This window comes from Poromitra crassiceps (assembly GCF_964638095.1).
Source record: "Poromitra crassiceps genome assembly, chromosome: 16".
NCBI lineage: Eukaryota > Metazoa > Chordata > Actinopteri > Beryciformes > Melamphaidae > Poromitra > Poromitra crassiceps.
In genome coordinates, this window is record NC_139645.1 from 39689812 (window position 1) to 39705878 (window position 16067).

The 16067-nt window shown below is 40.8% G+C and overlaps 1 protein-coding gene across 1 annotated transcript in view; it reads left to right on the forward strand.

Moving 5' to 3' along the window:
* LOC310791357 (neuroplastin-like) overlaps positions 1-15911 on the forward strand; it is a 55476-nt gene extending 39565 nt beyond the window's left edge. The window contains exons 5-9 of the mRNA XM_083653046.1: positions 7956-8089; positions 8616-8889; positions 13097-13118; positions 14745-14822; positions 14916-15911. Coding sequence (XP_083509172.1) covers positions 7956-8089; positions 8616-8889; positions 13097-13118; positions 14745-14805 — 491 coding nt within the window. The 3' untranslated portion in view covers positions 14806-14822; positions 14916-15911. The remainder of the gene's footprint in view (positions 1-7955; positions 8090-8615; positions 8890-13096; positions 13119-14744; positions 14823-14915) is intronic.
* The last annotated feature ends 156 nt before the right edge of the window (positions 15912-16067 follow it).

A 16067-nucleotide genomic window follows, 5' to 3' on the forward strand; every position in this document is an offset into this window, starting at 1 on the left:
TGTGTGATGAGACCTGAACCATTTGAATAACACAAAGGTATCTCGTTCAAAAGATGTATTCTATTGCCCAACTTTTTTGTTTGCACGCGTGTGTGTGTGTGTGTGCGTGTGTGTGAAATATTCAGGTTCTAAAAATATATGATTTGAGTTCTTTCCATGTCATCTGTGGCATTCGACTGAGAGAGAAATAGCCTCTATATCTGTATAGCCTGGTAAACCAGCCGGTCACGTGAACTCACATTTTCATTTTGTTCTACCAGACCATCTGGCCTCCAGCCCTGGGAGGGTGTTTTCAGAAATTACAAAGTGCTCTAGCCAATCAGCAAACCACCTCGTAGTTGCCATCATAACCGGCCAATCAGGAACGCCACTGGCGGCGCCGCCGCAGCCGCTGTTTTTGCCGTTCTCCCGAGTGGATTTGACGCTGATTGGCTGAAGGAGTTGTCTGTCAAGGCAAGTACACCCGTCCACTGCAAACACTGGGTGTAAGCTTGAGGCCAGACGGTCTGGTAGAAGGAAATGAAATGTGAGTTGACGTGAGGTTTAGCAGGCTAATAGCTGGAAGCTAATAGCTAATAGCTGGAAGCTAATAGCTAATAGCTGGAGGTGTCCTACAAAAAACAAACAACCTAAAGCTGTGTGAACAAAGTCCTTGCTGACAAAGAGGTTTGTGTGATGACAGTTAGCTTAATGGACATGCTCACCACATACACACAAACACAAGGCCACGCCCTCTCTATGAGCAGTTACACACTGAACATTTAAACTACCGTGTTGGTTTCATTCAAGCTGTCAGCAGAGCCATGGGCCCCGTTCCAATACCCATACTTCCATACTATTTAGTAGGCAAAAAAAGATTTACGGTAGTATGTCCCAATACATAGTATGTCAGATGCAGTATGCCAAGAGTACCAGGATGTTGTACTACATCAGCTCCTATTTCGGAGTATGCATCGATGCATGCTGCTTCAGCCAAACTTCCCCACAATCCTTTGCGCAGCAGGAAGTTATGTCTTCTTCTTCTTCTTCTTCTAATGTTTTATGGCGGTTGGCAAACAACTTTTTGTGCATTACCGCCACCTACTGGAGTTACGTCGCACTGACTGAGCTGCGTGTTCATGAATGAGATAATTAACTTTAAGAAAGCCTTGAAATATGTTAAAACCAAACAAGCATGGTGTGTACCAAAACATGCATATCTTGATTCCTGTTTAGATCTCTGACTTAATGTTTTTGCTTTATTTATTTTATTTTGTTTATTTGATTGTCTGTTCCAATTTTGTAAATGTTTAGTCTGAATTTTTTGTATAATGTACTGTTTGTTACTGCCAGACTTTGTTTATTGAATAAAAAAAAAAAAAAAAAAAACTCAAATGTGGCGCTGCGGACGTCGGCGGAAGTGAGCAAGAGGTCGGAGTTCAGGAAGCTCACGTGACGACAGATGTAGTGTGTCCCAATAGTATGCATTTTGCATGCATGCTGCACACTACAATCCATACTTTGTGAGGGCAGCGGCAGTACATACTACAAGAAAGAAGTACAAGTATGGGTATTGGAACGGGGCCACGGACTTGAATAAGGGGCCGTATGAAGAGAAGCTTGCCCGAGTGTCACGCTTAAGCCAATTTGCTGTGCTGTGCCATGGCTATGATGCACACTGAGCATGCCCTGCCTCTTATACTGAGCATGCTAAAGCACTGCCTGATGCTGTAACACGGGTGATGCTGTAACACGGGTGATGCTGTAACACGGGTGATGGTGTAATACGGGTGATGGTGTAACACGGGTGATGCTGTAACACGGGTGATGGCCGTGTGCGTTTGTGAGTGAAATTGATTGTTTATTGATTGGTTGTAGGGATGGGCATCGAATTTCGAATTTTCGAATAATCGTTGTTATTATCAAGGTCGACTTTTATTATTGAAAGTCGAAATTCGTTTATTGATTATTTTTTTTTGTGTGAGTGAAATGTTGCATTGTCTCCCCTGATTCTAAGTATAGTCGAATCGCTTGGTTTGAGCAAGTAAAACAATTTTTATAAGCAACCTCTCCCTCTTCATGGGATTTCATCCGCCATTCATTTTTCCATAAACCTTGCTTAAAATGCTTATAAAAATTGTTTTACTTGCTCAAACCAAGCGATTCGACTATACTTAGAATCAGGGGAGACAATGCAACATTTCACTCACAAAAAAAAAAAAAAAAAGATTATTGATTGATTTTTTATTTTATTTTTTATTTTACATTTTTTTTTTTTTTTGAATTTCGATTAAAAGTCGACTTTGGCCAGCGAATTTCGAATAGTGTTTTTGCTAGAAATGCCCATCCCTAATTGGTTGTTGATCATTATTGACTCATGTTCTGCTTTCACTGGCTTCTGAGATGATGCACCATTCACAAACTGCAGTGCCCTAGCCATCGGCAGACTGCAGGCCTGTGACTTACGGTCTCTTCCTTGGATAAACTTGATATATATACATATATATATACACTCAAATTATAATGAATGCATGATTTCGTACTTTGAATACACTAAATAAAGGAATGCAGAATGTTTTGATAGAGCATTTCCTTTCGTCCTCAAGTGCTCTTGGCATTTCCTAGAGGTGTTTGAGATCTTTGGTGACCCAGGTTGTGGTAGCCATGCAGCCTTGCTCTGCGTCTGCGCTCCTGGCAGCAGTTCACTGAGCTGCCTCGCCTCGCCTACAGTGTCCTTGGCACACGCACTCATCCTTGCAGGACTCAGCTCACAGGCAACAGATGGAGGGTTGTGTGATGTTGTGGGATTAACGCTCTGAATCCGGTCCCAGGCATGTCTATGGCAGGAGGAGGGTTGATTCTGCGTGATAGTAAGCTTGCCAGAGCTACACATTTGCTACCTCACATTTCCAATTTTTTTTTGTATATTTTTTACACCCATCTCTCGACAAAAATGATTTATTTTAGCTTGAGTATTGGTAATTTCAAAAACGCTTGAAAAACAACAACAGATTGTTCAAGTGTGTATCATTTTACACAAATACTCGCAATCACAACATTAAACTATTTAAACGTTAAATGGGATAGCACATAATGGAAGATTAAATGTTGACTTTTCTCCATCTGACGTCTCTTAATCTGCAGGTCTTATTGAAGGCTATGACCTTGATCTGCCTCACACATCTCTCATTCATGCAGGGACAGTCTACCTCATACAGGGACAGTCTACCTCATACAGGGACAGTCTACCTCATGCAGGGACAGTCTACCTCATACAGGGACAGTCTACCTCATACAGGGACAGTCTACCTCATGCAGGGACAGTCTACCTCATACAGGGACAGAGGGACAGTCTACCTCATACAGGGACAGAGGGACAGTCTACCTCATGCAGGGACAGTCTACCTCATGCAGGGACAGTCTACCCCATACAGGGACAGTCTACCTCATACAGGGACAGTCTACCTCATACAGGGACAGTCTACCTCATGCAGGGACAGTCTACCTCATACAGGGACAGAGGGACAGTCTACCTCATACAGGGACAGAGGGACAGTCTACCTCATACAGGGACAGAGGGACAGTCTACCTCATGCAGGGACAGTCTACCTCATACAGGGACAGTCTACCTGATACAGGGAGAGTCTACCTCATGCAGGGACAGAGGGACAGTCTACCTCATACAGGGACAGTCTACCTCATACAGGGACAGTCTACCTCATGCAGGGACAGTCTACCTCATACAGGGACAGTCTACCTCATACAGGGACAGTCTACCTCATGCAGGGACAGTCTACCTCATACAGGGACAGTCTACCTCACACAGGGACAATCTACCTCATACAGGGACAGTCTACCTCATACAGGGACAGTCTACCTCATACAGGGACAGTCTACCTCACACAGGGACAATCTACCTCATACAGGGACAGTCTACCTCATACAGGGACAGTCTACCTCAGGCTAGCACAGTGGGATTAGTGATCACAGGTTGTCAGCAGTGTGAACGGGAGGTTTCCGCCTGTTAGTGCCACTCAGAGGGCTGTCTGTGCTGTCAGTCATTGGCTGTCTGTGCTGTCAGTCATTGGCTGTCTGTGCTGTCAGTCATTGGCATAATACAGTGGGGATAATGCAGAAATGAGCTCGGCCACTCCCCCTGCTGGCAGCACGTGTGCAGCATAATTAGAGTGTGGTGATGTCGCTCTCCTGCTTGCTTCTCCATGCACAGCTGAAAAGCGCTTCACTCCAGGCCTCTTCCTTATCCTGCTTAATTGCATGGAGTTAATTGGTGTAATTTTGAGGATTAGAGGCGGGAACAGTGATCTCACTGATGCTGTGAGTTCAATGCAGAATTCTTTCTGTGAAAAAACATAACGAGCTCCTCCTCTATCTTACACTCGTCAAGCATCACTGCTCGTTTCTGACAGACACAGTTGACATTTAGCCGCCCAACGCCTACGTTGTTTAAACAGCAAATATACTTGCGCCCATCCGTGCGCCCATGGTCTTACAGTGAGGTGTGGTCAGGCGAATTGTTGCCGCATAGGTACAGTCGGTCACGTTACTTTCGTTAACGTGTGTGTGTGTGTGTGGCCGTGGGGGAAAACGGGAGGATTTCCCCCACGCTGACCCATTGACCACGCGTCTTTGACGAGACACGGCCTGAGTTGCTATCTTGAGACACCACAAATTGATTGCATTGACCAATAAAAACCAGGGCCCAGTTGCACAAAGCACCTTAGGTTAAGATTTCCCTTAGAGTCAGAGTTAAGGTGTCCAAAAAAAAATAGAACCGGCTGCACAAAACACCCTTAAATCTTGTGCTTATATTGTCCTTAAAATGTCTAACCTTATGGAGAAGATTTAAGGGTGTTTTGTGCAGCCGATTCTATTTTATGGACACCTTAACTCTGACACTAAGGGAAATCTTAACCTAAGGTGCTTTGTGCAACTGGTCCCAGGTCTTTAAATGACACATTATTGAGCTTTTTCACAGCAGCCATGTTGTGTCTAAAAGGCAGGGTAAACACAACAGGTGCAACCAAAACATGAATGAGTCGTTTCCAACTTCCAATCCATTTAGCTGTTCCAGTGCCGGGGCCCTCGTTAATGTTTTGGTTGCACCTGTGTTTACCCTGCCTTTTAGACACAAAATGGCTGCTGTGAAAATTGCCATTTCCGATAGTAAGATGCACCTACATAGGCGGGTGCACAATACTCATACACTCTGCTTGTTACGCACAGCAGCACACAAACAGTTCCAGCAAGTCATGCAAATAAGGAGCCCCGGGCAAAACTATAAATGCCAGCCTGCTTAGTTGTTGTTGTTTTTTACCTCATTTTATATACTTTGAGACATTTTAATCTGGCTGGGCGATTAATTAAAAAAATTCTGTGGTGGGACAAACTCAAAAAAACATTTATTCTTGGTTTCCAGGGACTTTAACAGTAAATATTAAAAAGCACAGCCCAACAAAAAGTAATGAAAATAAACTCCAAAGGCATCTGACTTTCACCCGATGCATAACATCGACCTACCCGACACACAGCCACATGATTGGTTATTATCACATTATGCTACATTCAAAACAATTGAGGTAAAGAGAGTGCCTAAGTCACGCCCCTTTTCCGGGTTCGGCATGGGGCCTAAGGGATTCATTTTCCCATTCATTTTCCCAGACGTTTGGTAAAATTGTACAAAGCAAGTGATTCAGCTATATTCAGGATCACGAGAGACCATAGAAGATTTCACTTGGACCAAAACAAAAACAAGAACAGGGGGTCTTCTGAATAATGCAGTAGTTGAATCACTTGGTTTGTCCAAGTAAAACGCAAATACCGGTAATTGGGGAATTCCCTTCCTTAGGCCGCATGGGTAATCTCGTGATGATTTCCTGTAGACACTCGTGCCCTGCGCACGGCTTCTGCCTTTTCATGTCCTTGCTGTCCACATACTGTACACTCCACTCCACTATACCCATCAATGAGCCATGCTAGGTCCTCACAGGTTCTGACTGTGATGATCACTCACTGATTCACGCCTCTTTTTCTGGGCACATTCTACCTCCTCCCGGTGCCTGCTTCACCTCAGGGAGCTTTGGTGGATTGCTGCTCCTCCCGTAGATGGTCGTCTGCTCACGCGCTTCCACTTCACGCACGAGTTCCTCAGCAGAGAACCGTTGGGTTTCTCCAAATTGACGAATCCGCCGTTTAAATAGCAATGCGCCAAAGGTGCAAGCACACCTGGCTTTCAAAGGGGAATGGGACATCACACTCTGATTATTACTATGACTATGATTAATTAAGTCTTCATTTAATTGAATTCATTATTAAGAGACTGAGGGGCCCTTTACACAAGGACAGTTTCTGGAAGAAACGACACAATAGCGTTTCCTTCACACCTTGCTCCCCGTTTACATGAGCGCTGTTGAATTTTTAAAACGCCGTAATGTACATGCCAGGTCGCTAGGTGGCAGTGTGATGGTCAACGGGGCGTTGCTCGTCGCACGAGGGGCTCATGCACGAGCATCAAGCTCCGGGCCGCGGGGGCGCGCGCAGGTCAGGAGCAGCAGCGCTCTGAGCCTCTCATGGCTGAGGCGGGGGCTTTGGCATGGGGGATGAGAACAGTCTGACATAACATAGCGTTAACGTTACTTTATTCTCGTCAGAAAACACTCCGATTTGCATGTTAAAACAAGTTTGCAGCCTAGGAATAACTGGAAAACATTTGATTGATCTATTAACGTCAGAGGAAGCCAGGATTAGTCAAAACGGTATCAGAAATACACAGCACGTCTGCCGTGTGACTTTTCCGGGTGTGCAGGCACGTCAGAGTTTCTGAAATGAGCCGTCTCAAAGCGATTACATGGAGCCCTCAGCGGGGAGCGTCACGAAGAATTTCACTCTGGAGGGTGGTTTCAAAATGTGTCGTTTCCTAAGCCCAAATTCGCCATCGCCGTCTAAAAGGGAGGCACTAACGATAAAATAATGCCCCGTCACCATAGGAAACCGTCCTCGTGTAAAGTGCCCCTAAGAACAACCCCTTGAGCAGTGATACTCAATCCGAGGCTCTAGAGCCACATGCGGCTCCTTTCTGGGTAGTTGTGGCTCTTTTAAGTCATACTTAAAATAAATAAATGAATAAATAAATAAATAAATAAATAAATAAATAAATAAATAAATAAATAAAATAAAATAAATTGAGGAAATTGACTTTTTTGGAATGTGGCTCTTGCAAATATTTTTTTTGGTCAATGCTTTAAACCATGCACTATAAATGGTTTAAATAGGGCCCTTTACTGCAGCTGCTTTATGACATATACCCTTAACTTTCATAGCCTTTCTGTTGTGTTTTCAACCGACAGTTTCATCATTTATCAGAGCCAATTCACACCTTTTTCCTTTGACTCAGATTCTGTGATGTTGACTCACCACAGAGCTGTCATCTTCTCGGATGAGAACATCTGCAGGCTCTGATGTTACACTCAACTTCCACCCCTATGATGGCTGACTTGTAATCATTTGGTTTGGTTTGTTCCAGACAAACCATTGGGGAGGAGGAGGGGGTAGGGGGTGTCTATATATTTTCTTTTCCAGAGTATGATGATCAAGTTTGCCTTCACATCAAAAAATAGAATCTAAGAGTAAACTTCAAAAGAACCCACTGACTAAGCACACTTATTCTTAATAGCGTATCGACTGCTCATCATAACCTCATCAGTGAACTGATATGGCTTCGAGTTACGAAAATGTCTTTGTTACGATGTAACAAGCGAACTGTACAAAATCTTAATTAAAACACATCTCACTGTCATAGTTATCTCAATAATACAAATTATAATCACAGCCAGAACAGCTCATCTTGATTTCCTTATTCATGCCATCTGGTAGGAGTTCAAATACTCCTTTGAACGTCTAACTGGTGCCAAACTCAGGTAATGATGTGATTTATGAATTTATTTATTTTATCGTTACAGCTTTTCCTGACATCACTGGTCACAAGCGAAGTGAAAATAAAAAAGAGGGGGAAAATGCAATGATGTACTGCAAGTCTGTCGGTTACCCGCATCCTGCCTGGACATGGCGTAAACTGGAGGGGGCATTTTACACGGTACACACACACACACACACACACACACACACACACACGATTCACCCAATAGAGACACTGCCATCATTCAGAAACCACGCCCAAAACGGGGGCAAACAAAATCTCCCCCCCCAATCCTGGCGTTCTCCTATGTCACGTGTTGCACACAAAGATCATATATACGGAAGATGAACACTCCAACTTACTTCCTTGACCGCTAGATCCACATTTTTCTTCTCGCCAATTCTCAATGGCTTCCTTGTTTTGCTCGGGAGTACAAAAAAACTTTAATAGGCGATTTTCTTTTTTACATGTGTTGTCTGCGCAGCCCCACCACACAACAGCTTTTAGCGATGTTTAATTCAAGGAAAATTACGCTGGTGTGTGGAAGTGAATGGAGAGCTTTGCCCCGTGATGGGCGTGGCCTATTTCATGCAGTGTCTCTATGGCAAACTTTGATTTGCAAAACGTACGCCTGCCTACTGTGTCTCTACTCCAAATGTATCAATGCCAAAATTGACTTTCATAAATGGTGACTCTGTTCCAGGACATTGACAACTCCACTGGACGCTTCTTCATCAGCAGCAGAGACAACTACACAGAGCTGAATATACTCAACCTGGATATAAGCACAGATCCTGGTCTGTACCAGTGCAACGCCACCAACGGGATTGGCACCAACGCCGTGAGCTCTATTCTACGGGTTCGCAGCCACCTCGCACCGCTGTGGCCTTTCCTGGGTGTGCTGGCAGAGATCATCATCCTCGTCGTCATCATCGTCGTGTACGAGAAACGCAAGAGGCCAGACGAGATCATGGACGGTAAGAAAAGGACGTACTTATGACTTGTTACCAGAGATGGCTGCAGATAAATCACTAAAAAGGTTTCTTGCAATGTAACACAATCTATTTGCAACCCCCCCTCTGTTATATCGCTGTATCTCATTTAAATAGGGAATGTATTTTCAAAATGCATTCAAAGATTTCCTGAGCAAGCATTTTCACACCTACTGACTAAGCCAATTTACGGGCATACACTGACATTTTAAATAATAAATAAATAAATAATCAAATAATCTATTTGATGAATACACTGTTGAATAATGAGAAGAACAGTAACAATTTAGCCACCCTGTCTCCAATATTAAGTTAATTTGTGTGTTCCTTCCTACTTTAGCACACTGTATATGTTTAATAGATGGGAGTATCATTGTCTCAAAGTGAAATCATGTCTCTTGAAGTTCTAAACTTTGGCGCTTTTTCTTCACTTTATACCCTAGTATAGACTAATGATTTCCCAAAAGGAGAATAACATAACTTTAATATAGTTGGTGTGGCCATATTTGATTATGGAAGCGATGGCAAAGATCCCATCCACTGGGCATGAGTTTTAATTATTATTGTGCAGATATGAGGCTTCAAGGTTCACAACCTCACTTTCCAGTTTTCCGGTCTTTCTGAGCCTGGTGAAATCCTATGATTTCAGATTTCAATCATAGAAGATCATATAATTTATGTGTTTTCACAGCATACGGTATATATGGATACCGTGCACCGTAGATACTAGGGGTGTCACGATACACTCAGTTCACGATACGATACGATACACGATATTGGGTTCACGATAACGATACGATATTTTAACAATATTTTTTTGTGATCGATTTGTAAGTTGAGGGGGCATCCTCCACGCTAATTTGAGTAATTTCATTATTTTCATCCTCCGTGTCTGTGTAACGTCCCTCGTCTGTTCAAACAAAGCAATGAAAAGGAGAGCGAGCATGCAATCAGATGCAGATCAGTGCCACCATGTTCAGGTTTTTTTCCCCTCGCGATATGAGATTTCATCTCAACGGTACATATAGTCACGTTTTGATATCGCGATATATTGTGGGATGATATATTGTGACATCCCTAGCAGATACCCTTTGCATGAGGTATCTGGTTCCATCTACCCTTCCAGTGTCCTTGCTTCATAAATCATATAATGCATTTTTACATTGGCTCTCACTAAGGATCTGTCATGCACACAGTGTCCTCAGTGGGCCTTTTTAAATCATTGTTGCATCAGACAAATATAACAAGTCTTTTTGTCTGATGAATCTGTTTCCCCTCCAGAGTATTGCAATAATGCATTCTCAGAAATATGATATGACTTTTTTCAGACCTGCCATATACGAGCTGGGAATACAGCCTGTGTCTGCTAGTAGGCTAGGACGGTTGTGCTCATTTATGGCATCAACAAAACACTGCAGATTGATTCAGATCAAGTACCAGAGTGAAAAACACAAGTCAGAAAATGTAGCAGTTCCTGGGCCTGCTACTACTTCAGTAAAGATTTGCCTCAGAGGCTCAGATCAAAGATCTCAGCAGGAGCATTTATATTCAGAAGTTAAACAGTAACTCCCATATCTGGCAAGGAGCTCGGATGCAACGTCACCAGCCGTCAAGAGTAGAGCTTATCAGATCTGAACGATATGGCTGCTTCTGAACTTGTGAATATTCATAAGGTCAGCTGTGCCAGCAGCGGAGACTTGTAGTAAAGAAGTGACCTCTTCCTTGCTCCTCGAGTGGTGTGGCGAGAAGCGGGACACATATGCTAATATGACCTTTCCAGATGCACATTAGAACAGGAAGCTTCACATCGAACCTTTCCAACAGTTAATGACCATAATAATATAATGATGTCTCATTTGGACGATCATATTGATAGCAGTGAAACAGTGTTCATAATCCTGAGGGTTTATCAGACACTGTATACACAGCATCAACTATCAGACCCAATATATGACTTAATTGGTTACTATTTATATGACTTAATTGGTTAATTGGTTACTATTCTTTCCCTCCTCTTTCCAAATGGCAACATTAACTAAATGGGTGGTAAGTGACAGATGCTGCATGTTTTCAGAGTATTTCTTTCTCTCTCTGTCAATTTTGTATGTTTCTACTAGCCTACAGTACATCATAAGTTTCTACTAGCCTACAGTACATCATAAGTTTCTACTAGCCTACAGTACATCATAAGTTTCTACTAGCCTACAGTACATCAGAGACCATTATGATCTTTGCTTATGAGAGATATTCACATAGCAAATTATTAAGTTTCTTTTTATGCACAGATCACTCTGAAATTGTCTCCATTGATTTTCATTTCCATGACAGTAGGTAGGGCCCATGTCGTTTGACATGTTTTCACAGGTGATATTGAAATGGTTTTGATGGCTTCTGACGTGGGTTAATAATAATATCTTAGTCTTGCCAAATCACAATAGAGACTTTTACAGGATACAAAATAGATCATTTAAAAATCGATGAAAAACTGAGTGGAGGGGAAGCATCAATACACACTATTCTGGCTCCCATTAAAGAGTTACAGTAACAAGTGGTCTTTAAAGAATTCAGTACTGTATTTGGGTGCCCATAACAGAATTGTGTCTGATAATAGTAACAATAATACTGAACTTATGTTAAATAATGATATTTCTTATTGATTTATGAAGTCGTTATTATAAAGTGTTATCGATTATTTTCCGACCCTTCCGATGCTGATGTTTACACTGTAGCACACTACAGCGATGATCAATACAAGAATATATGCCAACGTGTCTGTGCACTGAGCACGGCCCCTAGGTTTCATCTATTGGAAAAATGAGGAGATTAACGTGGATTATATCTGCCATGTTTACGCCATTCAAATCAGAAATGAGGACTCCGTGCTCGCTCTGCACAGTCTCTCTAAAACCTCTGAGCTTCCTGTATTCCCGGGGGGGGGTTTGCATGCATTATGAATTATGCTCCCATGGTCGCTTAGATGTTTGTCGTTTATACTCCATAGATAACGGCTCTGAGGCAGATGTTGACATTTCTATCCTGTCTTTCAAATCCAATTTGCTGAAATTACAGATTTTGCTGTGTGTGTGTGTGTGATCATTTGGAAAATATCAGGTCACTTTTTGACATCATATCAAATTTAAGTGAAATATTTACACCCATAAGGTGTCAGGTACAACTACAACTCATGCGATCGGATTGAATGCAATCAAATGTTTTTTAGCCTGATCCAAGTATAACTCTCACACAGTAACAGTCTGTATTTGTGTTATGTGCTTGCAAACGACAAATATAGCTTGTGTGGCATATATATAAGTGTGGGAAAGGGTGTGATGTGCTGATAGACGTTCCATCCTACCCCCCCAGACGACCACAGAACCATGGTTTTGTGTCTAACATTATATAACCAGCATAATGTGCTTCGTATTACTGCCATGGAATGCTGCTGCTCTTCCCTGACGTGTAGCTCGCTGCATGTCATAGAAACAACGTCACTGTGACTTGTGACTAGTTACTGACTTGTTGACACATTCTCACCTGTATGACAAACACCAACCACCTTGTCAACCTGCGAGGCCTGTGCCTCTTTCAACCAACTAACTCTCCAATGCAACAATATCCACTCATTGTGCACATTGTGAAATTCTAATATAATTATTTGACTATTTGTCTGCGATTCTTCTTCCTGCAGTGTTTTCTCATGTTAGCTAGTGTGTATCATTTATTCCACTGATGTGTTGTGGGATAAGAGAGAGGGCCATTTTGTGTTTTTGTCCCACTGTGGTAATTATTGATTGAAACATTGTGCATTTTAAGGTGCTCGTCTTTATGTAGAACGTAGCACAGGGATACTGTATAACCAATGGCTATTGAGTGAGAATAATATAACCAAGGAATGTTGAGAGCAACCTTTAGAGATTCACATCTTCGTGCTAAATCAGTCACAATGGCACACCCATCATGAAGTAGGCCTTTTCAAAATCACAGAGCAATTGTATTTAAAATGTTTGATTTGAAAGAACTCTGTGAGCCATCTGGATCTCGTGTCATGTGTTCCTATTGAATGCACATCTGCTCATTCTGGATTGAAAAGGGAGATTGTGAGAGATGGATTTAGAAATAGGTGGTTGTTAATCTTTGTCCAATATTTTGACATCTCATTTCCTTTCTTCTCTATTCTCTCCTCACGTTAAAGATGACGAACCAGTTGGACCAATGTAAGTATTTTAATACTGTTACAGCCATATAGATGCTGCTACATACTGTACATACTACTGAGATATATTTTAATACTCTTACAGCCAAATAGATGCTGCTGCATACTGTACATACTACTGAGATATATTTTAATACTCTTACAGCCATATAGATGCTGCTACATACTGTACATACTGAGATATATTTTAATACTCTTACAGCCATATAGATGCTGCTACATACTGTACATACTGAGATATATTTTAATACTCTTACAGCCATATAGATGCTGCTACATACTGTACATACTACTGAGATATATTTTAATACTCTTACAGCCATATAGATGCTGCTACATACTGTACATACTACTGAGATATATTTTAATACTCTTACAGCCATATAGATGCTGCTACATACTGTACATACTGAGATATATTTTAATACTCTTACAGCCATATAGATGCTGCTACATACTGTACATACTGAGATATATTTTAATACTCTTACAGCCATATAGATGCTGCTACATACTGTACATACTGAGATATATTTTAATACTCTTACAGCCATATAGATGCTGCTACATACTGTACATACTGAGATATATTTTAATACTCTTACAGCCATATAGATGCTGCTACATACTGTACATACTGAGATATATTTTAATACTCTTACAGCCATATAGATGCTGCTACATACTGTACATACTACTGAGATATATTTTAATACTCTTACAGCCATATAGATGCTGCTACATACTGTACATACTGAGATATATTTTAATACTCTTACAGCCATATAGATGCTGCTACATACTGTACATACTGAGATATATTTTAATACTCTTACAGCCATATAGATGCTGCTACATACTGTACATACTGAGATATATTTTAATACTCTTACAGCCATATAGATGCTGCTACATACTGTACATACTACTGAGATATATTTTAATACTCTTACAGCCATATAGATGCTGCTACATACTGTACATACTGAGATATATTTTAATACTCTTACAGCCATATAGATGCTGCTACATACTGTACATACTGAGATATATTTTAATACTCTTACAGCCATATAGATGCTGCTACATACTAGAGACCGACCGATACTGGATTTTTGAGGCTGATACCGATACTGATATTAGGGAGTAAAAAAAATGCCGATATCGATGTTGCAATGATCCCTCAAATATCAAACACTTGACAAAGACATGACTTGATGTGTCTTGAGATATGTAATGTAGGCAGGATATTTTACAGCTCATCAATAAAAGGTATTGTCCAAAATGACATCAATGCAATGAAACAGTAAACTTCACTGGAATTTAATAATTAGAAATAACTAGAAATACAAAAACACAAATAGAACATCAAATATAACTTGAGTTAAGAAAAAAGATCAAATATAGACAACATGCTGTCTAGAACTTAAAAAAAAAAAAATAAGAAAATCGGCAATATCGGCAAACATTTCGGCCGATACCGATATATCGGCCAATATTCGGGCCGATAATATCAGTGGACCGATGTATTAGTCGGGCTCTACTCCATACATACTGAAATAATGGCTGCTGTAGCTTGAAGTGCCATTAACTTCAGGTCACTAAATCACAACGCTTTCTTTCACAGGAAAACAAATTCAACGAACAACCACAAAGAGAAAAACACTCGCCAGAGGAATACAAAATAAGCTATTTACGCATTGAAGTAAGTGTTGTGAGGGAGGGGGGTCTAAATATAGAACTCACTGGGAGGATAATTATCCGTAGTAACACCTTCCGCTTGATTCTCTCTTCACAGATGAGATGGGTAAACTGCCTATTTTGACCACATGAGGGGATGGTACATGAAGGTGGAGAGAGTTTGTCTCATCTGATGAGAAACAATATCAGCATAACACTGGCAACATAAAGAACATGGTGGCTGTCTTAAGCATGCCTTACATGAAGATTTCAGGATGACGATATAAAGACTAAAAAAGCACCAGAGTGGTGGACACATTTTTAATGTGCTGTTGATGTCTCCGTTATTCATTTGATCATCGATCCTTTTTGTATTACATATCATGTCAAATGCATGCAAGATAATGACGCAATAGGATACTCAGAATAGACATTTTTTCTGTTGGTATCCCTCATGTAAGTGTGGCTTTTTGTTCTGCATCCAGAATGACCTATGTTTTTTATGGAGTCATCCTAAATGAAAAAGATATTGTTTTATTCTTGAGAATTTGTACAGCATATCATGGTCATTTAACTATGCTTGATTTTGTGACGAGAAGTCCACTTTTATCAGAACTTTTATTGTGAAGCAAGGGCTTCCATGACAGTATTTATCTGAGAGTGATTACACAAAATGACTACTGTGTGTTAAACTAGCTACATGAAAATGGCAAAATAAGTGTATTCTTTTCATTTGATTTCCAGAGTAACTTAGGTGTCTTGTATAACGTTGCGGTATGAGTGTTCAAATGATAGCAAATCTGTAAAAAAAAAAAATATTATAATAATTTTTATATTTCCCAATTTCATTGATTGATTTATATTTTGTTCTCTCTTTAATTGTACAGCATGGCTATAATCCTATGCAATATGTATTCATAAATAGATATATGGAGGGACATTTGTTTGACTCAGCGAAGCTTTAATATTGTGGGATCACGTGGAAGCTGGCATAGCAAAATACACTGCTGTAGCTGCATGACTCCTCTATCAATACAGTGTATCCATGTGAATCAATACATCTGTATCAAATACATCTGTATCGATACATGTGTATCGATACGGTGTATCCATGTGTGTCGCGGTGCAAAAGGACCTGCATTTGGGTGGGAACAGAGGGACCAGAGTATATAGCCACCATCAAACGTATGAGACCAATCATTTTTTCTGAATAAAAACCTGAAAATAAATATATATAGATATATTTATATATATATTGTAAGTTCTTCCT